The sequence below is a fragment of the Ambystoma mexicanum genome, chromosome 1p (genome assembly GCF_040938575.1).
Source record: "Ambystoma mexicanum isolate Mex_15411 chromosome 1p, UKY_AmexF1_1, whole genome shotgun sequence".
NCBI classification, from domain to species: Eukaryota; Metazoa; Chordata; class Amphibia; order Caudata; family Ambystomatidae; genus Ambystoma; species Ambystoma mexicanum.
This window is the reverse complement of record NC_090921.1, coordinates 997362733-997388408: the sequence shown is the minus strand read 5'-3', so window position 1 is coordinate 997388408 and position 25676 is coordinate 997362733. Positions and strand designations below refer to the sequence as shown.

The 25676-nt window shown below is 45.5% G+C and overlaps 1 protein-coding gene across 1 annotated transcript in view; it reads right to left on the bottom strand.

Annotated features, from left to right (window-relative positions):
- HYDIN (HYDIN axonemal central pair apparatus protein) overlaps positions 1 to 25676 on the bottom strand; it is a 3273799-nt gene that overhangs the window by 2604098 nt on the left and 644025 nt on the right. Inside the window, exon 10 of the mRNA XM_069654775.1 lies at positions 20691 to 20790. Within this exon, the coding sequence (XP_069510876.1) occupies positions 20691 to 20790 (100 nt within the window). The remainder of the gene's footprint in view (positions 1 to 20690; positions 20791 to 25676) is intronic.

Here is a 25676-nt window from a genome sequence, read left to right as displayed (position 1 = left end):
TGGAAATGAGTAGTCAATGAGTTTGCAAATGACCAAACACTCATAGGCTGTGAGTCCCACATCACCACACATCCCATATGCATCCTATCGATCCTATCTGTGTTCCAGTGCAAGAGTTCCGGCTTAAACCTAACAGACAAAACTAAAAAAGTATGATGCAAGTGTCTCAATCAATCATAACCACTGGCATTGCTTTGGTCAGCATTCCAGGCCATTGTTTGCAAATCAGCCTTCGCCCTGCCCCCAATGTGAGCAGCCCTGCCCAAACTGCTAGACAACAAGGCCTAAATAAGCAGGATATCTGGGATCCAGCTTTACCTGATGTGGGCCTTGAATAAAAAGAACAGATTGCTTATAAGGCAGGCAAGGTTTGATTGCCTACAGTTAAGTGGCAATACGGAAAAGTGTCCAGGCTTCCTTACAATCCAAGCTGCCCAGCATGGGGGGCGACAAGGGAATCCCTGAAGCATTTTTTACTATTTTGTCCTGCGTATGGGGCTATCAGAAGGTGCACCACTTTACAGGTAGTCAAGATTACTAATATCCGCCTTTATAGGCCAGCTTTATTGTTCCTTCTAATGGCTGAATCTGAGTTGACTGCTTGGGCCCTCCTGTCCAATTTGAAAAGAGAAACATATTTGAGAAAGTGGATTTTAAGGGGATAGTAAAGGTTAACTGTTTTGAGACACAAGGTTTTAACTTGCGTGTTTAATGTTTTGGATTTGTAAAAGTTGCCTCAATTTTCATTTTGTAATGTGATGAAATGGTTGTTAATAATCCAACTTTTATGTGTTTCTAATGCTCGAGTTTGATGGATGTTTAATCTGAATAAACGCTGAATGAGAATTAAGTGACCATTTGGTGGCAGAGCTAAAACTCATTTTCTAATGGCTTGTCGCCTTCTGTAACACAGACATACCAAAGGATTATGGCATGGAAGGCTGCCCAGAGCAATGACAGTGGTAATGTTTAATTCAAAAACCTGTATCTATAACTTTTACATTTTACCACACTCTCCCTTACAGATTTTCTTTTGTGCTTATTACCAACCTTATTTGTTATACTATACTCAAATAGTAAATTCAGCAAAATATAAACATTGAATGTCATTTGTAAGGACCCTCCGTTATTTGATTCTCCTGCTGCAGAAATCTGCGTGCAAGCAACATTGCCTGCCATTTATTATTTAATAGAGTTAACCATTTTATTAAGTATGACGGGAATAACTGGTATATTACCACATCAAATAAACATACTTCAATTTACAGAAACCAAATTGTGATTTTAAGTTTCAGAAAATAGCTACCTTTTAACAGAGCTTCCTTCCTTTCTCTCACTCTTGGGGATCCCTAAAACCTCCAAATGTGCTGGGGCCCCGATTCTCCTTTTTAGGAGGCTCACTAGTTTTGCCACAACTTTGACATTGTCTCCGCGTTCCTTTTTGTCTTCTTCAGGCCATAGATTGCATTAATCAGCAGATAGGTGGCTCATTAGTGCTAATCGCCCAATTACAGCCTAGCAGCTGTAGGTTTAATTGACGTCAAAAGGTCATTTCAGGAATTGGACGCTAGCTCAACTTTGTCTGAAAAAGTATCTTCCTCCTGAAACGTTTGTGACGTGAAATGGCATTGTGGTAAAACCCCCCCACGTAAAAACAAGTGTAGCTAAAGGCAATTCCTAAGATTTTCAGTCACTGAAGGACTGAGTGCAGTAACTGCACTGTCATGGACCACCTTGGGTGGACAGTAGGGGTGCGAAATAGTTTGCTGGGGAAACTACACGTCTTCAGTCCTCCAACCATTCCACAGCTTCCTCCTTCAACGTGTGCTAGTGACACAACCTCAGAGCCCTTACCAGCTGAAGTAAGAAGCTGGAGTTAAGAGGTGATGAAGTAGCAGAATTCACTGCTAATGGCATGTGATGGCAGATAGTTGCATGGTTCATTTTTGAAGGGAGGCCCGTTATTTGTGGCAGTAAAACTCCAGATTGTATATGCAATGACATCCTGATTAAAGTGCAAATTTTATGTTGAATGCCAGTTTTTTTTGTAAATTGGATAATGAACACACCTAATATTACAGTGCTTGGAAGCTTGAGGAATGCATCATTAATTGCTACATAAAAAAAGATATTACTATTTTGCTATAATATTATGAAATGCCAGTCAGGGCTGAAGGAAATTATTACCAGAGGCAGATGTGCAAAACAAAAAAGACAAGAACACTCTCTTTTAAATAACTGGATGTGTGTAAACAAAATTAAAAATATAAATATTTAGTTCAATATCAAAATAACAAAACATTTACGTAATGATTCGGGACCTCTTAGTCCGTGCCCCCAGCCCCAGCTCCACCCCCAGACCCCCCTTGTTCGCAACTTGTTGCAAAAAGCCTGCTCTTGCAGCAAGTCTGGCTGGATACTTGCTCTACAGATGCTGCATAAAGTAGCAACAGAATGGAAAACGCCAGTACCAGAACCCTAAATGACCCAATTTGGTACCTATGCTCCCCTCTATAAATGTGCTCCAAGCCCCAAACCCCAACCACCCATTCCACAGTTTTAACACCAAATCTAAGTAAAATGAGGACTGACATAGGCTCGCTGGGATGGTTGGAGTGAATTGTGAAGGATGGAGAGCACAAACGAAGAGTTTCTGAATAACCTTAAAGTGAGTTTTTATTAATCTTCTGTCCATCAGGCTATCCCTCCTTCCTAACCTGTTAGGAAGTGCTTACACAGCAAAACCATCTCTGGGATGGGGTGCACTCATGCCAGGAAGTTTCATGCGAATAAGACTTACAGGGAATAGTGCGTACAAAAGCCCTTGGTTGCACCCCAGGAGGCCACACAACAGATCCCAGAAGCCAACCAATGCCTCCCTGGATTTTGGTGAAATGCGCATTAAGTCTCCGTAGAAAGGGAAGACCATGCTGAGCGAATGCTATTTAGAGATACATGACAAATTCCACCTGTCAATGGTGGCTCGGCAGCCTTAAGGACTGGGGAATCAAATTGACTGGCACAAAAAAACAAAAAAAAAAGACCAAGTGTCACAAATTGCAATTCACTCCTTTTGTTAAAAGCGGTTTAAGAAATACACAAGGGATGCCTTTCTATGAATTATTTTGCAAATGGGGTATTTTAAAGAATATTTGTTCAACAACTCTGATCAAAACTACTAGCTGCACAGTGATGCAACTCAAACTAGCCCACTTTGGTTAAAAAAAAAAAAACGAGGCCACATTAGCATGTTGGGTTTGTACTTGGACATTGCCCTATAGAGCAGTCTGAGCATGGTGATACAACCGTATCCAACCTACGAAAAGGTCTAGGCTGTCCAAATAAAACTTCAGCATTCTGGCCACATCCACATAAATACATTTCCTGGATCAAAGGAACGTCAGACAGGACATTGGCAATGAAGAACAGACCTGTCATAAGAACTACCCTGTCGACATAAAAGACTCTGAAAACGCACCTTAACTAAGGCCTGAAACCTGCTCACCCTTCTGCCACGTGGCTGAAACTAAGCAAGCAGTCTTCCATGACAAGAGGTCAAGATTGCAGCAAGCCATAGGCGCAAAAGGTTTCCTCATCAAAAAATCCAAAACCAGATTTAAGTCCCACTAAGCTGGTGGGTTTCTGAAAGGGTGGCAGGAAGTCAAAGTGACATCCGATAGCCTCATTCTACAGAGAAAAAAAGATGTTTGCCCTTGTTCAAGCAGGCAAGTTAGTGTTTGCAAGAGCCAATCTTAATGCCAGTACTGACCAAATGCGATATGAAATACATGACATAGATATTGCTCTGTAGAGCCCACTAATAGAATATTAGTACTTGGCGGGGGTGTCAGCCTCCCAGCCAATGAGGGGCCTTGCTACACTCGGGCCTGCAACTATGGACCCAGGGCATTACCTGACTCGGTAATGCCCCCCCGCCTCCCCGCTTAGGGATTATTGCTTAATTATCAACTTGCTTTTGTACCATTTCCTGGTTGAAGTCTTCCTGGTGGTACATAATCTGATTGCTGGGCCCAGAAATCCCCTCATGAGAGAAAGTATCTCATAAGGTGCCAAGCTCTAACGTTGAACAAGGTTTGGATGAAGTGGAGGATCAATCCCTTCACCTGGAACGGAAGGCACTTCTTGTTTGCATTGTCATGTCATTGTATTGCTTTCTGATCATTTTTGTCCAGCACTTTTGGCGAAAAGCACTTTATAAATGTAATGAAATGAAATGACAAAAAGGAAAATCCAGGAAGGCCCAGACAGTAACAGGGGAAGATCTGAGTATCAGAACGGGAGTAACTAGTTTGGTGTGTTCAGATCATGGTGGTGTACACAGTGTGCAGGAATCTATCCAGCAAATTGTGGATCAATATATCAGAGAGAAGGCATAGAGGAACTTGCCCCACCAACCCAGTTGAAACGTGTCCCTAATGGAAGTCAAACAATTCCCCCCATCGATGGGGCATAGAACCAATATCTTGTTGTGTTCTGCAACATTTATGTTCACTGTGGGAAAACCCCACTGCAGAATAGTGTTCTGCACTACCTGTTGGCAGAGCGTCAATTGTGACTAAATTGATGGAGATGACCGAGACGGGCAGCCATAGCGCTGATTCCATCTTAAACAAGCACCAGCACTGGAAGAATATTCCTTGTCTGAACCCAGACTGCAAGCCAGATAACCATCAAGCACAATGGTGGAGAACAAGTGCCCCCCTGCTTGTTCACATAAAAGATTACAGTGGTGGCGTCTGTGTAACTTTTCACAACTTTCCCGGAAAGAACAGGATGAAGGGCTTTCATGACAAAAGAATAGCCTTCAGTTGCAGCAAACCTGTGTGCTCTGTCTTCTGGTGGACCGTAAAAGTTGCGCACCTACGCAGTGCGGCCTCAAACCGAGCTTTGAATTATCGCTTGTCAGAGAAATAAAAGGGCAAAGACTCGAGAAGGGAACCCAGCGGAAAAAGTGCTTGTGTCGAGTCCTGTTGCTGGTCCCATTGCATGACAGCTGAAAATTGACTTCTCGCATCCCGAACCTCCCAAAAGACACTACACATGGATGCAAAAAGCCATCAGGTCAAGAATATATTGCCACCAGATTGAATGAATAGTGGTTCTGGACTAGAAAACTTTCATGGTCTCCTTGTTAGAGACAATCCTCTCTGGGCGAGGAAATGCCATTGCCAGCATAGTGTTGAGAATTTTACTGGAGGCACTCAATACTCTGTACGGTATCCCGTGGTTTTACCTAGGGAAATTACTTCAATGTCATTTACTTCGAAATTATTTTGAAATATATAAATGGTTGTGGGTTAAGGAGTTAAAAGGGAGTGGGGAGGGGCTCGGGGTAGAGGCAGTAGTGAAAGGGAAGGGCGGATATGAGGCACCCCCTCAAATAAAAAAAAATTAAAACCAAGTATAATTTAGAAGTAATCACTTTGAAGTAAATTACCTCAAAGTGATTTCTTTGGGCCAAATGACATGGAACCCTCTGTAGACGAGACGAGTGCAGATTTTTAGAATTTATTGAGAACCCAAGCCTGAATGGACTACTGCACCCCACCTAAACATGCTCCAAAGTCAGGGTCCTGGAGGGGGCTAGACAAATAAAAAGTGATACAAATGAATTCCTGGAAGCCGAAGGGGAGTTTAAACAACCTCAAGGACCTTGGTTAATACCCGCAGTGTCTCACTGAGACCAAAGGAAAGACATTTTTACTTTTAATATCGAATTCCCGTTGTAAACCTCAGGAATCTATGGTGTTCTTCCTAATGGGGGTAGGAAAAATAAAATCTTGGCGATCAAAAGATGCTAACCAGTGCCCTTCATGAAGACACTCCAAAATCTTTACCACTTGGAATGTTTCCAGCAGTTGGAAAAGATATAGCGATGCCAAAATGGATCTTATGCCACCCATTTTGTAATGGGATCAAGTACCACCAGGAATATAATCCTGGCCTCTTTGGTGTTCTGGGACCTCCATGATGGCATCTTGATGAGAAAGTAGTATCTGAATCTCTGTAGGAACTTTGGGTTAGTCTCTGGTGACATGAAGAAAAGCAAGTGGACTTTGCAAAAGACTCAGAGTAACTCCTACTGAATACAATCAAGATTCACTTTTCTTTGTGAGGTTTCACTACTGATGGAAATGCTGTGGTCGCAAGCCCTCCACTGGTGAGGAAAAGTTATTTAGAGTGACAAAGGTTCAGAAATCATATCCTGAAAGGGTATTAGGCTGACGACGGCTTAGCCTGGTCAGACAACACTTTGGCTGCAGGCTCGTTTTTGGCCCAAAAGTGTTTATTTTATGAGGCACTATAAATTAGGACTTGCCAGGTTGCCTCAATTTGCATGCTTTGAAGGCTTGAGAAAAATGGGACGATGACTGATATGACTTTGCCAAAACAGAAATAGACGGCAAAGACCCAACAGCCTGCAAGTTGGATTTGCACTGTTTTAAGACTTCATCTGTGTTGAGAACAAAGGCTTCCCATCAAATGGGAGGCCCAAAACCTTTGTCTGAACATCAGATTCAAGGTTGGGCACTTTCAAATAGGTGTAATGTCTCATTAATATGCCCTGGGTCATGCCCCAAACCAGTGTCCATCATGTCTTTCCCAAAGGACAGATCTTGCAAGGAAGTTTCCTTTGGCAGGACTAGAATGAAGAAAAATTCCTCGCAAGAATCCCAAAGCAGGAGTTCTGAAAATGTGTCCATTTCCCCAAAGATCTGTACTGAATAGCATAAGATGGAGGCACTTGTGGCCTGTTTTAAAGCAAGACCTGAATTTTGAAATACCCTTTTAGCCATGATATTTCATGCTCTGCTTTTCTTATCAAAGGAAGGGGAGGCCTGGGACGCCAGGACCTTTCCTTTCCCTAAAGCATCCAAGACCACAGCTTATTCTGTGGACAAGCTGACTTGAACCACCAGAGGAGCTTCCTTAGAAGATCCGAATTTCACATCCATGCTTTTAGTTATGACAGCTTCGAAAAAAGGTTTTCTCCAGAGTAATAAGGCTATTTAAGTAACAAGTCTTCCAAAGGAATAAAAAAAGAAGTCTCCTTTTGATCTGATTTTGGCAAAGTGCCCAGAAAGCGAAGACATATTGGTGGGGGTGCGCCTGGGGAAAGGCCTAAAGCCTCTAAAGTTTTAACATGATGCCTCTTTACTGCCCATTAGGTGGGTGAGGATGCTCCTCCTCAATAGAGGAGGTTGTGTCAGCTATAGCAGTGCCCATGGCAAGGGCCTCAGACACATTTGGCACCAGAACAGCAGGAGGAATGAATGGTAGCGCAGCAGAGTTTAAACCTGGGTGGGAAGAACCCTGCCCACAAGCTTCTCCACCAAAAGATATCGGAGATTGCCAATAGACAAAATGTCTGAAAGCCAGTTAGACTCCAACTAGGAGAATGACAAAGTGCCCACCTCCTATTCAGATCAACAGTGTAAGACCACGAGTGAGCAATAAGAGCCCACCAAAAGAGGCGGCGGGCTGAAGGTAGACTCTGGAAAGAATGGGGCTGAATGCAACGGAAGCTGTTGCTGGATATAAATGATCATCAGACAGACACAGAGGACTTTTTAAAAACACATCCACTACTTTGGACCTTGGTGGAAGACCGCTACAGACTGGTAAAAAAGAGCCAAGTATGGAGGAGTCTGGGATGTCTCAAAAGAGAATCTACTGCCTACCTTGGGAAATCGATCCCTGAATCTTCAGGGCATTGCAGCTTAGCCAAAGAAACCTCCCCATGTACATGGTCCACTAGAGGCGTAAAAGCAGATCACATTGGGGAGAGCACAGTGCTTCCTGGAATCTTTGTGGTGCCTCTTCGTACGAGACAATGACTTGGGTACCAGTGAGTCAGGGACGGTGTGCTTGGATTCATGCTGCCTCTTGTGACCACTCTGGCACTTGCCCGCAGCTAACGCCAGAGAGGATGGAGCTCACAAAGGCCGAACTTGAGAAATCTCATATGCCAAAAGACTCGGGCACTGAAGCACAAGGTTTATGGAGGAGCAAAGCTGTACCTCCTAAGGATGGACTGATGATACCACCCCAGCTTGTTTGGGTCAATTGGCTGGTGCATGATCACACCCTGGCCTAACATGATCTTTGCAGAGCAGACCCAAGGCTGTGGTGCCCCTCTTCGGGTACTGTAGTAACCTTGACTGATTGGAAAAGGGGGTCCCAGCACCGAATGACTGATGGTGGCCACACCACTAACATTGGTAGGCCCGGATGTTACCTTTGAGCTGGACAGCCCGTAACTTACAATCCCTGAATGCACACCAGGAAGCCCCAAAGTGGGGGAGTAACTTCCTGTCTTGCATCACAGAAATCTTCCACTGCCTGCGCCTGACCCAGTAAGTAATCTCCCTTAACTAACTGAGTCCTAAACATGGTGTGAACGGACGAATGACAGTGCTGATTCTGGCACTGGAATAAACCTTTTTCTGTTTTAAAGGCAACTACAGAGGGATTTTGTGGCAATCACAGCACAGGACATGCAAGACTGCACCAGATCCCAAGTTCCAGGGGCAGAAGTTGCAGGGTCTGTGGAGACCAGCTGCCGAGCAGGGTCTTGTTAACTCTACGACATATTCCATGTATGTCTGGTGGTAAGGAGGACATTTAGAAACATTTTAACAAACTGTTTTTCAAAAAGCCAATAGAAACCAAGATTTAAAAAATCACGCTTGATGTAGTGTCCATTGTGCCAAAAAAAGAGAATAAATTGGATCCCTATTTGGTACAATGTCACAAAACAGGACTCAAAAACAAGGTAACATCACCCAAAAAGATGGATGTGAGAGCAGCTCCCGGACCTTCATACCGGGTGGACAAACCAGAATGAGATGTTAGGGCACGAGGCACAGGTATAATCGTGAGCAAAGGTACTATAGTGTGTGACATGGAGGGTTCAAGTGCAGGGATTCTCCATTCTAAATTCTACTGCTGCTTTATGCAGCATCTGTAGAACAGTTTTCCCGCCCGCTAAGGGAGCAGGCCTCTCCCAACAAGTTGGGAAGGTGGAGAGCCTGATGGATGCAAGAGCAAAGTATGATTTAAAGAACTGGCATGAAATGAAACTGGCATTTAAAAATAGAAATCTGCCCGAGTTCGGGGGGGGAACATATCCACAGGATAGAGATTGCTTTACAGGGATTACTAAACCCATATGGACAGATTAAAACACCACATTATTCAAGAGGAAGGAATCAAACACAGGACTGAAGAGTGATAATTGCACCAGGAATGTAAGGTCCGTGGTGTGACAAGGCTTCAGGACTGGGGTGTTTTTCTAAAGAGGGCTTCAGGTCATTTCCAGGGTACTGGGAACAGGTGCTGGATCCCTTGTATAAGGAAGGCTTTGTGTGTGGTCAGAGAGAAAACCTCATAATTTGATAGGGGGATCGGAGTTAGTTATAGCCTACTAGCAGCTGTACCTGTGCTTCACACTAATTCCCACTTCAGTCCTAGTTTGAACTTTATTTAATGAACTAACCCAATGCTTCTTTGTAGACAATATTGCTAGTGTTTCCCGAAGGAGCAAGTGTGAACAAATTGTCTTAGTTTCCAACTCCGCAGCAATCCACACAAAGTGGACCATGGTAACAGCATGAATCCAGAAAATCGGTTACAGCCACTTTGAGTTGCAGCGTCCAAAAATGGTACATTTCATTCTTGTTAAATTGTGTACACCATGGAACCTACCCACATGCCAAATTTCAGGTTTGTAGCATGTTGGGAAGTATGCTGAACATTTCGGACAGACACCAACACATATCCAGACATTTCCCTTTAATATATAGAGAGATAATAAGGTATACCGGGCCCTCCCTCCTAATTACAGACTGACTTCACGCACAGATGTGTCAGGCAAGTTATTTTGCAAATGTATGACATTGGCAGCTCACATCAGAGACTGAGCATACCCAAAGGTTTTCAGTTCTTCATAACTATCTTGCTTTTTGTTCTCCTGGCAAAGACTTTCATGATATGATATGGTATGGTATTTATAACGCGCCATACACAAGTGTAAAAGGTAAAAGGACACTCCCTTGACACTCCCCTGACACTCAGCAGAGCAGCAGATTGCTAGACCTTGCCGCCACCCACTATCAGGATTCTTCCCCGTTGTTCCCCTTCAGGATTCTTCCCACCAGCCTGTGGCCACACTCCCAACTCAGCTCACCTTAGGAGGAATAGAAGGCTCTGCTCCTGGCCTACTGACTCCTTCACTCCCTGGAAACACAGTGGAGCAGCAAGTCCCCGCACCTTGATGCCGCTCACTTTCAGGACTCTTCTTGCCTTCCAAGATTCTTCCTGCCTTGGCAACAACTACTTCCAATCACCACCCTTTTGGTGTCCCTTCCCATGCCAGGCATCCTCAGTGAAGGACGTTCAAAGTAAAGGATTCCACCTGTTTGGTTCAGAAGGAGACAAGGGCATGACACCCTACACCTGCACTTACCCTACAAAGTAATCATTACAGAACTACTCGCCAAAGACATCCCAATGTGTCTCCTCCCGCCATAACTCATCACCACCCTAGCTAGGTGTTCAAACAGGCAAGCACCCAGGGCAGCTTCGGAAAGCCATCCTCATTAATAGCCAACATCCAACACCCTCGAACTATGTACACACACACACACACACACACACACACACACACCCTTCATGCGGATCAATGCTCAGCTCAGCAGTCACTCATGCTGCCGTAATTGCTAACATCTTGTACAACCTCTTCACTGAAACATGGTTTACCCCACCTCCACCAACGTTTTAGATGCTCTCCTACCACCCACCTACTGCATCCAACACAGCGACTGACAAGGAAGGGGGCGGGGGGAGTGACAAGCATCCATAGGAGTGATTGGCATTCTCCAATATCCCCTCTATTAAACAAGGAATCCAACACATTTCACCTCATTTAGAGACCACCACTTTACAGGAATGCCTTGTTTATTGACAACATCTTCAACTTTCTGTCCTCGGCCAAAGTAGCACACACTAATGTCTTTCTCAGAGATTTTAACATCCGAGTCTCCCCGCCAACAACCACACTCGAAGCGCATTATTCGCAATTACTGCATCCATGGACTTTAAGCAAATTGTGGTCTTCCAACTCACAACAAATGTAACACACTAGACAAACAAGTTACTTACCAACTGGTAACGTTCTTTCGATTGGATGTTCCTCCAACGTATTCCTCATCTTTGATGTATTCCATCCAGCTTCAGCTGCTTCGGAAATATTTTTCGGCAGAGGGCACAGTGCGTCGATGTCATCCAGTCGATGGTCCCTCGAAGGCCTCCGTCGAGGGTGACGTCATCGGGTGTATAAGTAGCACGCGTGGCGCCCGTTGGCTTCAGTTCCGTTTTTCCCCCTTTAATTATCGATTTTCCACTGTGTAGACTGTGCCGGTAAACAGGTATTTGGCCTTGCGACAGTTGGAGTGGCAACAACCTGGAAAAATCTACAGAGAGGTAGGTTGGGAGGGCGACGAGGAATACGTTGCAGGAACATCCAATCGAAAGAACATTAACAGTTGGTAAGTAACTTGTTCTTCGAGTGGATTGTGTCCTCCAACGTATTCCTCATCTTTGATAGACTCCCAAAGCAGTAAGGATAATTTTTATGGAGGAGGGATTAGATTTTTTCAATATCTTCAGATGGCTGAGTATAGGACTGCTCTACCAAAATTTAGCTCCTTAGATTGGGAAGCATCTAGGTTGTAGAATTTTGAAAAAGTATGCAGCAATGACCAAGTCGCTGCTTCACAAATGGACCTTATAGGAACACCTCTTTGCAGGGCTGTAGACGAAGCGATGCCCCTGGTGGAATGAGCCCTTAGACCTTCTGGTGGGTCTTTTGCCACCAGTCTGTAGCATTCCGAAATGCAAAGCACAATCCAGCGTGATATTGTCTTGTTTGTTACTGATTGACCCAATCGTTTTCCTGTGTAGCCAATAAACAGTTGGCTATCCAATCTAAGCCTAGAGATATAAAAGCTTAAAGCTCTTTTTGGATCCAACCTGTGTAATCTTTCCTCCTCCTTACTAGGATGGGGTGGAGGATAGAATGCATGCAACACAATTCTTTGATTTAAATGAAACTCGGATACCACTTTTGGTAAAAATGAGGGTTTAACCTTCAATACAAGTCTGTCCTTATGGAACACAGTATAGGGTGGCCCAGAAGACAATGCCTGCAATTCGCTCACTCTTCTTGCAGATGTTAAAGCAACTAGGAAAGCAGTTTTCCATGTTAGTAATCTTAATGGACACGTGTGCAAAGGCTCAAAAGGAGCACATATTAAGAATTTTAGGACCAAATTGAGATCCCAAATCGGTACTTGAAATAGGTGAGGAGGAAACACATTAGTGAGTCCTTTTAAGAATTCAAAGGAATTTTGAAGTAGGAGCATTCTTCCGACGAGCGCTTGAAGATGGAAAGCGCCGCAAGATAACCTTTAATGGTTCCAACATTCAGAGCTCTATGTGCTAGGGTCAGAAGAAAGGATAGTACTTTCGGAATAAAACATAGAAAAGGATCGACATTCTTTTCTCTGCACCAGTTGCAAAACTTTTTCCAATGGCAACGGTATAGAGACTTTGTTGCTGGTCTTCTTGCCGAAAGCGCCACCTCCATAACGTCATCTGGAAGGCTCCAATCCCTGTATCTCAGCCTTTCAGATACCAAGCATGAAGGTTGAGCGTTTTGATCTCTGGATGGAGAACCTGACCCTCCATTTGAGAGAGAAGGTTCTCTCTCCGAGGAAGACTTACTGGAGGACAGATGGACATGTCTAGAAGGTCCGGGTACCACGTTCTCCTGGCCCAATCAGGGGCAATTAGGATCATGCGGCTCCCGAAGCGTCTCAGTCTCCTGATGACCCGAGGAATGACGGGAATCGGAGGGAAGGCATACAATAGTGGGAAATTCCACTCCACCACGAACGCGTCCCAAAGGGCTTCTCTCGGGGAAATTCCCTTGAGCAATACCTTTCGCACTTACGGTTGATACCGGTCGCAAATAGGTCTACCTGAGGGGTTCCCCAAAGGGCGAAGATCTCTAGAATGACTTCCCGAGCCAGTTCCTATTTGTGGCACACTGTGCTCTGCCTGCTCAGAGAATCTGCCGTCATATTCTCTTCCCCGGCTAGGTGAACTGCCGTTAAAGAGATTCCTTCTTGAATTGCCCAATACCAGAGTTGCATTGCCTCTCTGCACAGAGGTAGTAACCCTACACCTCCTCTTTTGTTTAGATAATGCATGGCCACTGTGTTGTCTGTCATTATCAGGACATTCTTCCCTCTGACAGATGGCAGGAAAGCCTTCAGCGCTAGTCTGATTGCTCTCAGCTCCAGAAGGTTGATGTGTAGTTTGGTCTCCGATGGAGACCAACGACCGCTGATTGTCAGATCGTTGGCATGAGCTCCCCACCCCTTGAGTGAGGCGTCCGTCATTACTGTGATCTCCGGCCATGGCTGCCAAAAGGGTTCTCCTTTCAGACTATTCTCTGAACAAGTCCACCATAGAAGATCCTGACGAACCTTGTTCGGAATCTGGAGAAGATCCGTCATTCGACCTGAGAACTGGGACCATTGAGTCTTTAGAGGCCATTGAAGGGATCTCATTCTCAGACGTGCCTCTGGCACCAGAAAGATGCAGGATGCCATGAGGCCGAGCATCCTTAAAAAGTCGTAAGCCTGAAGATTTTGGGCGTTTTGGAATTTGGAAACAATCTGAAGAATGTCTTTAGCCCTCGACCTGGGAGGCGAGCTCTTTCCCAGGGATGTGTCTAACACAGCTCCTATATATTGGAGCGGTTGAGAAGGTCTCATTTGTGACTTCTTGAAATTGAGGGAGAAGCCCAGACTGTGGAGGAAATGGCAGGTGACTTTCAGGTGATCGTGCTCTGATCAACCAATCATCCAGATAGGGGTAGACATGAATCCCCCCCTCTCCTGAGGTGTGCTGCCACTACTACCATCAATTTGGTGAAGACCCTCGGGGCGGAGGTCAATCCGAATGGTAGGTACTGATAATGGGAGTCACCAACCACGAACCTCAGGTATTTTCTGTGCTTGAGCTGAATTGGCACATGAAAATAAGCATTCTGGAGGTCCAATGACATCAACCAGTCCTGAAGTAGAAGGGCCTGAAGGATCTGAGAAAGAGTGACAATCTTGAACTTGTCCTTCCTCAGGAACTTGTTCAAGTTTCTTAAGTCCAGGATGGGTCTCAGTCCTCCGTCATTTTTGGGGATCAAAAAATATGGGGAGTACCATCCCATGTTCCTCTCCGCTGCAAGTACCGGTTCTATAGCACCTTTCTCAAGCAGGGTTAGAACTTCCTGCTGTAGGAGTGGGTCCGAAAACTTCAAAGGGTGTCTCCCTGGTGGATTGCTTTGAGGTTGCGTTAGAAAAGGAAGGCAGTAACCTTGGACTATTATTTCTAGAGCCCAAACATCTGAAGTAATGGCTCGCCATTCTTGCAGATGCTGCGACAGCCTGCCTCCTACAGGTGTTTTGTGATGCAAGTCCTCAAAGTGGTTTTGTGACGGTTGCTGCAGCCGCTGATGGCAAAGAGGCTGTAGCTGGAGCTGGCTTTGCATGTTTTGCTCGTCCACCGCGAGTGGCCTTTCTTTGGCCCCTTTGACTGGCCATTCCTCTTGTTCTTCCATATGAGGCGTAGTAACGATAGGATCGTCCCCTCCAAGATTGATTTGTTGCACGAAAGGGCTGAGATTGCCTGATAGCAGCTCCCAACGACTTGGCAGCTGCCTTTGAGGTCTGCAGCCTCTCAAGGCTCTCGTCAGCCTTGCTGCCAAAAAGGTGAGACCTGTCAAAGGACATGTTCAGAAGACGGTTCTGTACGTCTGGTGCAAAACCTGACTTCCGTAACTATGCAAATCTACGCATTGCTGTGCTAGTGGCCATGTACCTGCTCACACTATCAACAGTGTCCAAACCAGATTCAAAGGGATTCCTGCATAGCTTCCTTTCCATCTCTAACAATGGCTAGGAATCCTTCCCTTTCTTCCCCTTCTGGTATGTGCTCCGTCGCCATTGCAATGCACTCCCACAGAGTGTGCGAAAACTTTGCCAAGGCACAAGTGGAGTTGGCTGATTTTAATGCCATGCTCCCAGCTGAAAATACCTTCCGTGCCCAGCCATCCACACGCTTATCGTCCCTGTCTGGAGGGATAGACGGGTACGCAAGTTTGTTAGAAGCTGTGGCTGCCTGTATGACCAAACTTTCGGGAGTGAGAAGTTTAGATAGATAGCCGGGGTCGCTACTGGCAGGGCGGTATTTTGAAGTAAGGGATTTATTCACTGGAGGAATAGAATCTGGCGTCTCCCAATTTTTGGCCACCCTATTTTGTAAGGCCACATGGAAAGGTAGAATTGGGTCTTCAGTAGGACCATGGTCCAGTATGTCTGTAAGATCATCTTGGACAAATTGGGCTGTAGGCCTGGCCCAGCCCAAATAATCTACTACCTTAGTCATTAACTGACGGTATGATGGATTGGCATGTTCACCTGGCTCTGGTCTACCAAATTCATTTTCTGAGGACGTATCAATACCACTGGCATTGTGCAATGATTCAACCAAATCCTTCATCCTGCTTTCCTCCGAAATCAGGCATTCAGGAACATTTGGAGTACCAAATTCAAGCCCAAAAGGTACATTTTCCTCATCAGATCTTTCTTGTTCCTCAGAAATTGAGGTCAGGGATTTGAAAAACTCCTTCCTAGGCAAAGGCTTGAAAACCTTCTCTGGAGGAGGTAGAGGAGGTGTAGTAATGGGTCCTGAATGCAACATAGGTGTTTTAGCCTTTTCTTTTTCTCTTCCTAGCTGATCTTGTCGAGCTGGAAGTTTCGGCGTCGAGGGGTTCGGCGTCGACAAAGGCGTCGATAACGTCGACATAGTACCCAACTTCGACGGCATCGGCTTCGAGGGCGCTGAGGCACTCTAAAACTTGCCCTTCGAGGTATGTTCAGTCTCGGACTGCGGTGACCTCGAGCGGTCGACTCGACTCGAGCGATTTTTTTCACTCGGCATCCTAGAAGTTTCTCTATCCTTCCTCCTGCGATCACCCAGACTCGAGGGCGCGCGAGTGTCGGAGCGATAATGCACCCGGCCGGCTTCCGAGGAAGGCGCGGACCAAGGCTCCGCTTTCTCGAACGCCTCCATCACTTTTGCTCTAAATGCTTCCCATTCTTCGGATGATGGACGTTTTGTGTGAAATTTCATCCTTTTTGGGGATTCGTCCGAAGATGAAGTGGAGGGGGACCTGTGCCGTCGTTTCTTCGATTTTTCGTCGAAGACGACGAGCGATGGGAATCGCTTCGGGACCTGGACTGATGCCTTTCGCGTCGAGGAGATTTCTCCTCACGGGACTTCGACTCAACGCTAGAAGCTTTTCGGTCGGACTTACAACCTACCTGCAGTTTCCCCCTCCTCTCTCGCAAGGCTTTCCCCATCATCGCCTGACACTTCATACAGGCCTCTATGTCGTGGCCTTCTCCAAGGCACCATAAGCACTCTCGGTGCGGATCGGTAATCGACATTTTTGAGCCGCACGATTTGCATTTTTTGAAACCCGATTTTGGGGTCGTGGTCGACGTTGTTTGCACCGTGTATTCTTCACTTATTTTAGGTGCGGGTCCCAGACGTGCAGTATTCCGAATGACTTGGTTTTTTCCTTGCCAAGCAAACGTCCTCTCATGGATGGTCCCTCTTTTTTGGTGAGAATCCCAGACTCACAAAATAAGTGCTTGGTTCACTCCCCTGCCAGGCAGTTATCTTTTCATCAACTTCATATTTGAGGGCGGGTCCCAGACTCTCAATATTCAAACCGGCTTGGCATACTCTCCTGTCAAGCCTTCACCCTCTCAAGGACTGTCCCTCTGAGTGAGAGTCTCAGACTTGTAACAATCACAGTTGCTTGGTTGACTCTCCGGCCAGGTAACAGTCCCAACATGGGCTATCTCTTTTTGGGTGTGGGTTCCAGAATCACAATGTTCTGTTTGACTTTTTTTCCAGTTTCTCATATGGGTGCATGTCCCAGACTCCCTTCATTCCCAGGGTCCCGGACCCTCCTGGTCCAGCTTCTGCCTTCACCCCCTTGCTCCCCCGGACCTTCAGCACCACATGGGTAACCGAGCATCTGCTGAGTCTCTTGATGCTCCAGTAGCGTTTGGGGCTTCACTGCTGTCTGCAGCAGCTCTCCAGACGTCTGCTTCTCCTTGGCGGTGCATCTTCTCTCATGGACCCTTCCCTGGTGCCTTGGATGCCTGGAGGTTTCGAACGGCAACAGCCTGAGAATTCCTTGCTTCTTGGAACCTGCTCGGTTTCTCATCCTCCGCTCTCGGCTTCCCTCCTGCTGGCTCGCACCCGTTTCACTGCTGCACAGCTCGCCGGGTTCTGCCTTGGAGGATAGTTCTCGCTTTGCATCCCAGCTGTGGGATGTTTAAACTCCTGCATTGAAAAGGGAAGTTGCTCTGGGCCAAGCACATTTGTTGAGACGCTAGAGCGCTCACTCTGTTTCTCCATAGTGATCCTTCGACTCCTGGTCATCATCTTCACAGTACATGACAGGTCAGATGCAACAGTTTGCATTCTTCAAGGTGTGAATCTTGTCAAGTAGATTAGGTTAACTAACATAAAAATAATAGATTCTCGGAACATGGTTGTCCCTAATCCCATAAGGGGGTTCCCTCTCCCATGTGATCCTCCTTAGGTGCACCAACCACAGGAGGACTATTGTACTGTGAACGCACCACCCTGGCCCTGGCCCAAGGGGAGAAGGGACGACATCCTCAGATTTTTCACACTGCTCAGACCATATCCCACTCCGACTGTTGTGATGATGCCGCCATCCCACTGTTGATCACTCACTCAACCATGGCCCACAAAGGTCAGGCTAACTACCCCCTCCCTCAGTGTTTATTCAAAACCTCTGTTAATGTGCCAGAAGAAAATCTCGCAGACTCCCCACTACATGAAATACCTTGGTCCTCCTAGAATTATTCAATGATTCTGCTATGAAACTGGTGTACACTCATGTCCCCCTAAAAAAAGCCATGCTAAGACCAAATCATCCACCCTTTGACACACCCCATAGCTCGACGCTTCAACATAGATAAATAAGAGCCTCACAGAAACTGAGGCACGAGGCACAAACCTGGAGATCTCGCTGCGCTCAAATCTCTCTGCACCAACTGCAGGAGTCTAATCACTGAGGCCAAAGCTACTTACTACTCCAACACCATTGCACCAGCCTCTAAAAGGAGCAAAGCCCTCTTCGAAGTAGTAAAGCACAGTACCAACCGACCGACCACCCAACCCACCCACCGAAACCCAGGGTACCAGCAACGCAAGAAAAATGTACCAATCAACAACTCCGACCTTGTCACTTTGGCCTGCATCATTAAACAATTGACAGGCACCACAGTCAACACGCTACTTAGCATCATTAATGCCTCCCTCACTGAAGGATCATTCCGTACACACACAAGACTGGTATCATATGCAGTTTTTAAAAGAAAAAAAAAGAAAAGAAAATGACCCTAGATACAGTAAACCTGGCCAATTAATTGCTCATTACAAACCTTTAATTTATCATTAAATTCTTGGCAAAAGTATGACCTACACAACTACTCACCAGATTCTAACAACTACACCTCCTCCATGAAGATCAGACAGGATTCTTCCCCACCAAGTGCAGCATGGAGATAGCCACCATCTAGGTAGTGGATGATGCACTCTAAATCATGGATCAGGACAAGTCATCGTCCTTGACCTTTAGGGTGCATTCAACACTGTTGACGACTGCATCCTCCGCTCCCTCTTTGCCAACAGGATGGAGTTCACTGGCACTGTCCTGAAATGGTTTACCTCCTACTTATCGGTTGCATATCGGTTGCTTTCTAAATGACTGCCAGATTCAAACAGAGTCCCCAGGGATCCATACTCTCACTGATCCTCTTTAACCTTTACATGGAGCCTCTTCTGGACACCCTCCTCAAAGATCCCGAAACAGCCATCCAAGTATATGAGATTTGTACTCAATTGTACACAAGAATAAAAAGCCTTCAGGACATCTGTCATCTTGGCGATAGGCAAGCCATCATCCATTCCTTGATGTCGACTGCCTACCTCAAACTTAACCCCTCCAAGACCGAGTTGGTCTTCATCGGACCTCCCGCTAAACAACAACTCTTCCAACTTCGTTTCAATGGTATGTGCCTAAAAAGATTCAATACGCAACTCTCAGATTCTGCAAAATCGTTATGTTTCACAATCAACAACAGCCTATTCTTCCAGAAATACATACCCAGGAAGGCTGGCTCCAAATCGCCAACCTTCCCAAAACCAAACCCTTCACCCCGCCGCAGGACCTCTGGACCATAGCGCAGGCCCTTTTCTTGCACATTGATGGAAACACTTGCCTAACGAAGCTCCAAGCCACTCAGCTGGGTGCCCCAAGAGCAGTCCACCACGCTGCAGCACTCCTCATTATGGGTGCATGGAAATTTGACCGAAGCACCACCGTCTGATGCGAAACTACACTGGCTTCCGCCCCAGGGTTCTGTTCAAGACAGCATGTATTATTGACAAAGCAGTCACAAATAGCACACCAGCTGCACAACTACTCTTGGCATCAACAACGCTGTTCCCCTGCTTCACCACATGTGCTTTCCGCACCTCCCTCACCCCACACCCCCTGTTTAGCTGCCTTTGGCAGAGAGGCTGTGGAATCGGGCAGAACTAACCAACAAAAGCCAATAGAGTTCCGAGGCACAGAAAAGTAAAACAAAGCACTGTATCAGATCTAAAATACAGAAAGCTAACATACAACATTAGTATACAGGCGATCACTTATAGCCAACCAGAATTTCTTGTTTGTTGGTCTTAATAGTTGGTAAGGCTCACACATTTTGAAGGTTCTAATCATTTATGCACATTTGCCCTGATCAATACAATGCGGCATAGAACACAACCCATCATTTCAAGCTCCATCTTCACAAACAGTCCAAGAATTATATTGCTCTTTCTTCAAGTCTTATAGCAAGGTAATCAACCCACAAAAAGATTTGTTTTGCCTATGCCTATGCCCACACCGCTATTTTGCATGCGAGGGTGTCAGAGGCTAAAGTGAAAAAATGAAGAACAATCAAATGTCGCAAAATTTATTTTGGTCTACTTGGTGGTGTAACCGTAACATCAAAGTCGAAACTAAAAAGGTCAAATGACATTAAACAAGTCACAAAATGTTCTGAGAAAACAGGCCCCAAATAACATTGGCTTACTGTCTAGACTGGTTCCTGGAGTAGAGTAGAACAGGAACTATGAGGCAGTGTCTTGGGTATAGGTTGTTTATAGTCTTTGCAATACAAGAATCCAAACAAAATGGCTGCTCGTATTGCTGTTGCTATATTAAGCATGCTTTACAAGGTGCTCCAAGGTAACTGGTCGTTCCTGTAATGTTTGAGAAATGTAGAAAGCAAGCCCAGCAGAAATGCACTAAACAGATACTTTAAGGAACGTTGACCTCTGACAGCACTGAAGGAAAACGGGTTCCTTTAGAACACTGTGAAAGTCTCCAACCTATTGGATTAATGAGATTAAGTCTCAAATGGCCACATGGGGTGCCTTACCTGTGATGTCGCAGTAGATGGTACACTGGTACACCTTTGCTTCCTGGGGTTTAAAAAGTACATTCACATCCACTGAGGAATTCGGCCAAACATCTCCCTCCTTCAAGAAACAGTAAAAACAAAACACATTATTTATTCACATATTCACACCACAATTGAGTCAACACAAATGATAGGACTAATCTGGTTTCATCGTAGCATTTTTCAAATGTGTAAGGTGTCAAAGTGTACAAGATTTACTTAAAAAGCACAACTTCAAACTAAACTTATTTTAGGCTGCAGAAAGCACACAAGGGCATGCACATAAGATCTTAATCTTTAACTGTAAAAAGAATAGAACCTTTAACTTGGTGAAATGAAGAACCAGGCAATATTCATGAAAACTATTATTCATGGCTACTTTGCACGGCACACTGTGCTGTCTAAATGTTTCTGAAGCTGCAAGCAGGATATTGGATATATCAAAGATGAGGAATCTGTGGGAGAAACATCCAACAGAAATAACATTACCACGATAAGTAACTTGTTCTTCTAATGGATCGTGTCCTTCCATGGAGTCCTCATCTTTGATAGACTCCCATAGCAGTTTGCAGATGGAGGTGGAACTAAAGAATTTGCCATTGATTCACACTTTGAAGAACTGCTTTGCCAAATCTAGCTTCCTAGACTGACCAGGAATCTAGGCAATAATGCTTAGAAAAGGTGTGCAGCGAAGAACAGGTTGCCTCTTTCCATTGCCCAGCAGTTCAAGTGAAAAAGTATTTACAAACTAAACAAATACCGTTTGATGTTGTGTCTTAAATACATCATAGAACCCAACACAGAAAAACTGATCAGAAAACTAAATTTATTGTATATCACACTTGACTAAAAGGCACAATGTGCCATAACAAACAATTGTCATAATTCTCAAGACTACATTTGTATGGGTATCTCAGATAGTTGTCGACATGTTTCGTCCTTATTTTTTCAGACACTATCCCTAGTGTCTTGCATTCTCTATTTTAGGCCATCTTCAGGACACAATTTCTTCCAAAAATTCGGTAATGACTCTATACCCCACTTGGTGTTCAACGTGGTCATTTCTACAAATACATATAAAACATAAAACATATGAGACCAGTCATTCTTATTGTCATAGGTTCAAGATATTAGCAAATCGACATTAGAAACACAACAAAGTGTGTGAAACGAAAAAAAATCCAGAGATGGAACATATCAAAAAACGCAAAGCAATTAAAACAACACCAATCTAAATACGGTGCAAAATGGGCAATGTAAGAACACTCTGTCTGGAGCGGTTTTAGTTTTTTCTTTTCACAAAAGCATCTTGTATAATTACACAGACGTTTATTTCAACAAATGTAATTCTTATCTAGAATCAGTTTCCTTTTAGTGACTGAATCTTTTGGCACTTGCTCTAGCCCGTTTTGTTGGACGAGCTAGAGTTTTTTACATGGAATCTTGTTGTCGCCCAGGGGGGTAATATCATTAGGGCTTATTAAGGCATAGAGAGATGGGTGCTCGCGACCTTGTCCAGGAAAACACTCAAATGTGGCTTGGCTATCAAAGGCTACTACCCTCTGAAGGGCTGAAGTGGTAGCCACACCTTTTGTGGAATGTGCCCTTAATTTATCAGTGACATCCTTGTCAGGTAAAGCGTAACATTCAGAAATACATGTGATCCATTGGGATAACGTCGGTTTGGTAACAGCTTGTCCCAACTTGTGTCCAGTATAGCCAACAAAAAGTCAGTTGTCTTGTCTGACATTAGCAAGTCGGCTAATATAAAAGCTTAAAGCTCTCCCACGATCTAATCGATGCAGTCTCGCTTCATCCTTGGAGGGATGAGGAGGTGGATAAAAAGATGGCAGTGCTAAATTCTGTGTCAAATGAAATGAAGGGGGCGAACCCTCAAAACTACCTTTGGCTTAGAAAAGATGGTAAAAGAAGGTTTGCATGACAAAGCCTGAAGCCCGAACACTCTACGAGCCAAAGCGATGGACACAAGAAAAACACAGTCTTTAGGGTCAACAATCTAAGCGGACAGGAATGAAGGGGCTGCAATGGGTCTCCCATTAGGAAATGTAGTACTAAATTAAGATCCCCAGCCAGAAAAATGAAAGGAGCCGGTGGGAAAATGTTTGTCAGACCCTTGAGGAAATGAATAAGGAACTGCAACAGCGCTGCCAGATAACCTTTTGCAGTAAACACCTGTTGCCACTGATGGTCCAGGTGTAATAAAGAAAATAACAGGGAATGTCACAAAAGAAAGGATCAATGTTTTCAGCTCTATGCCATCTGCAAAGTTTAATCCAATGGCAGCAGCTTTTGTTGCTGGTCTCCTGGCTGAAAGCAACACCTCCATCACATCTTCTGGAAGGTCCCAATCCTTGTATCTTAGCATCTCAGAAACCAGGCATGAAGTTTCAGTGTTCTGATTTCTGGGTAAAGAAGATACCCCCCACCCCCTCTTGTGAGAGTAGGTCCAGTCTCTGGGGAAAACTTATTGGAGGGCAGATAGATATGTCTAGAAGATCCGGGTACCACATCCTCCTGGCCCAATCCGGAGCAATCAGGATCATGAACTTCCCGAACTTCTTCAATCTCCTGATGACATGATGAATGATGGGGACTGGCTGGAATGCGTACAGAAGTGAAAAATCCCAATCCGTCACAAACACTTCCCCAGCGCTTGTATGTGTTACGCTCACCTGGTCTCTGCGGCAGTGGTCGAAGTGAGCGGGAGCGGGTGGGAGCGGTGCTCCTCTACTTTTTTAAATTATGTTTTACAGCTCCTATACTTTTATTTGAAAAAGAAACCGTTCCGGAACGGTTTCGTTTTAAAATAACAGTGTAGGAAGAAGTTGAAACTTGCACTTTCAGTGCACCGCACTGAACATTCCCTTAAACGGTTTAGGTTGAAATGGTCTAAAAAAAAAAGGTCGAAATGACCAAAAGTTCGAAAAATGCTGCAAAAATCGACCACCAAAAGTTTGATCCTTTGGTGGTAGCATTTAATAAAAACGGGGGCTGCAGGGGTGTCCCCGCATTGCTCCGCTCACTATACTTTATGGTATAGTGAGCGGGGGCTGCGGGGACACCCCCGCAGCCGTCTGTGTAAAAACAAAATAGAAAAAAAAAAAAGAAACAGGGGCTGCGGGGGTGTCCCCTGCATTCCCCCGCTCACTATACTTTACGGTATAGTGAGCGGGGGCGACCCCTGCAGCCGTCCGTGTTAAAAAAAAAAAACAAAACAAAAAAAAAGGACCCTGCAGCGCCGGTTCCCGATCACAGAAGTGAAAGGGAACTGGTGCTGCAGGAACCAGCGTGAAGAAGAAGGTAAGTGGGGTTTGTTTATGTTGGTGGTGGGGGTGGGGGTGGGGGTGTGCTGAGGGTGTGGATGGGGGGGTGGTGGTGGTGGTGCTGTTATGGCTATGTTGTGTGTGGGTGTGTTTTAGAATGTGTGTTTTTCGGAATTATCGGGTCTGAAATGACCGAAAACAAAGTGTTCGAACTTTTGGTCATTCGAACACTTTGTTTTCGGTCATTTCATTTTCGATATTTTGACATTCGGTCAAATCACTTGGATTCCCTTAAACAGCAGGCAAAGGTGTTTGGGGGTTTGCATTGTGTGTGGGAGGGGGCAGGGCAATGGGGTTTGTGAGGAGCTGAACAGGCTAGCGGGGAAAATAGTTCCACTACTTCTTTTCTTACACTTCGACCACTGCTCTGCGGAGGCGTGGGGGCACGGTTGCAGCTCTCCCGGGGGTGAGGTCGCTCGGGTCCGACTTCGCCCTCTGCACTTATGTGGTGACTGGTGGTAATAGGTGATGCTGCTCGGGACTGCTCCTGCGTGGAGAATAGGAGGCGTGAGTATGCCAGCTTGTGCGCCTGATCCCCCTCCAGACCCCTTCTCCCAAACCGTGGTACCCGTAGGATGCGCGGTCCCTTGAAAGCTCACCTGTTGATTCGTTTTGGTGAGCACTTGGTCCTGCTGCTTCTGGCAGGGGTGCTTGTATGATCTGGACCGAGTTCCTTCAATGGTCCCTTGCACGTGGTAGTCCAGTCCTGCTGTGACTAAGCCACTATACTTCAGGTAAGTGTTCTTTTTGCCTTTGTCTTTCCTCGTCTGTTTTTGTTGTATTGTAAAGTTTGTCGTCTTGTATAGCTGTCCGTTCCACTTTTGATGTCTGCTCTTTTGCTTTTTTCCCTTGCAGGTGATGTTGCTGGCCCGGCAGAAGCTGCGGAGTTCGAGGCGGCAGCCGGAGGGATTGAGGAACGAAGCTGCAGTGGTACAGTAGCTGGTAAGTTGTTAACTAGGGGGGGCGCTGGGTTCAAATGCGGCGCGGCCCTAGGACGGATGTTCTAACCTGGTCTTTCTTCTTCACAGGGTCTAAGTTTGTGAATGCGGAGTGCGGTGCTGCGGCGATGGGATCAAGATCACTGGATGTCAGGAGATGAGTCTGCAGATGAAGCACCGGTTTCCTGGAGGTAAGCAGGAGAACGCCTGGTTTCAAAGGTAAGTAAACCGGTCCAAGCGGCAGTGAGCATCACGTTGCACGTGAGTGCACAGTAACGTGAAGCACCAGCCTTAAGGATGGAGCAGCTTATATAGCCGAGCTTCTGAAGCCACGCCCACCAAGTTCAGCCTGCCTGCTACACCCGATCAGTCAGCACATGAGAATGTTCTCTGGAATAAAGGCTTTCAGCTCTTGGAAATTTCTTGTAAAATAAAAGCACTCCTGCACTGAAATAAAGTAAAAGCACTCCTGCACTGAAATAAAGTGTTCCTGCTCACATCTCTATATGAGCCTGGTGCCAAAGGCGCCAGGACTGAGTCCAGCCAGGGCCCCCTGTGTTTATGGGTCCCAAACGGACATAAGTGAGTCAAGTGACCATTGCCCCGAGCACTAGATGGTGTGTTTTTGTGTTCTGGGGCCTGTGGCCATGCCAGTATCTGAGGAAATTCACTGGAGCAGAACA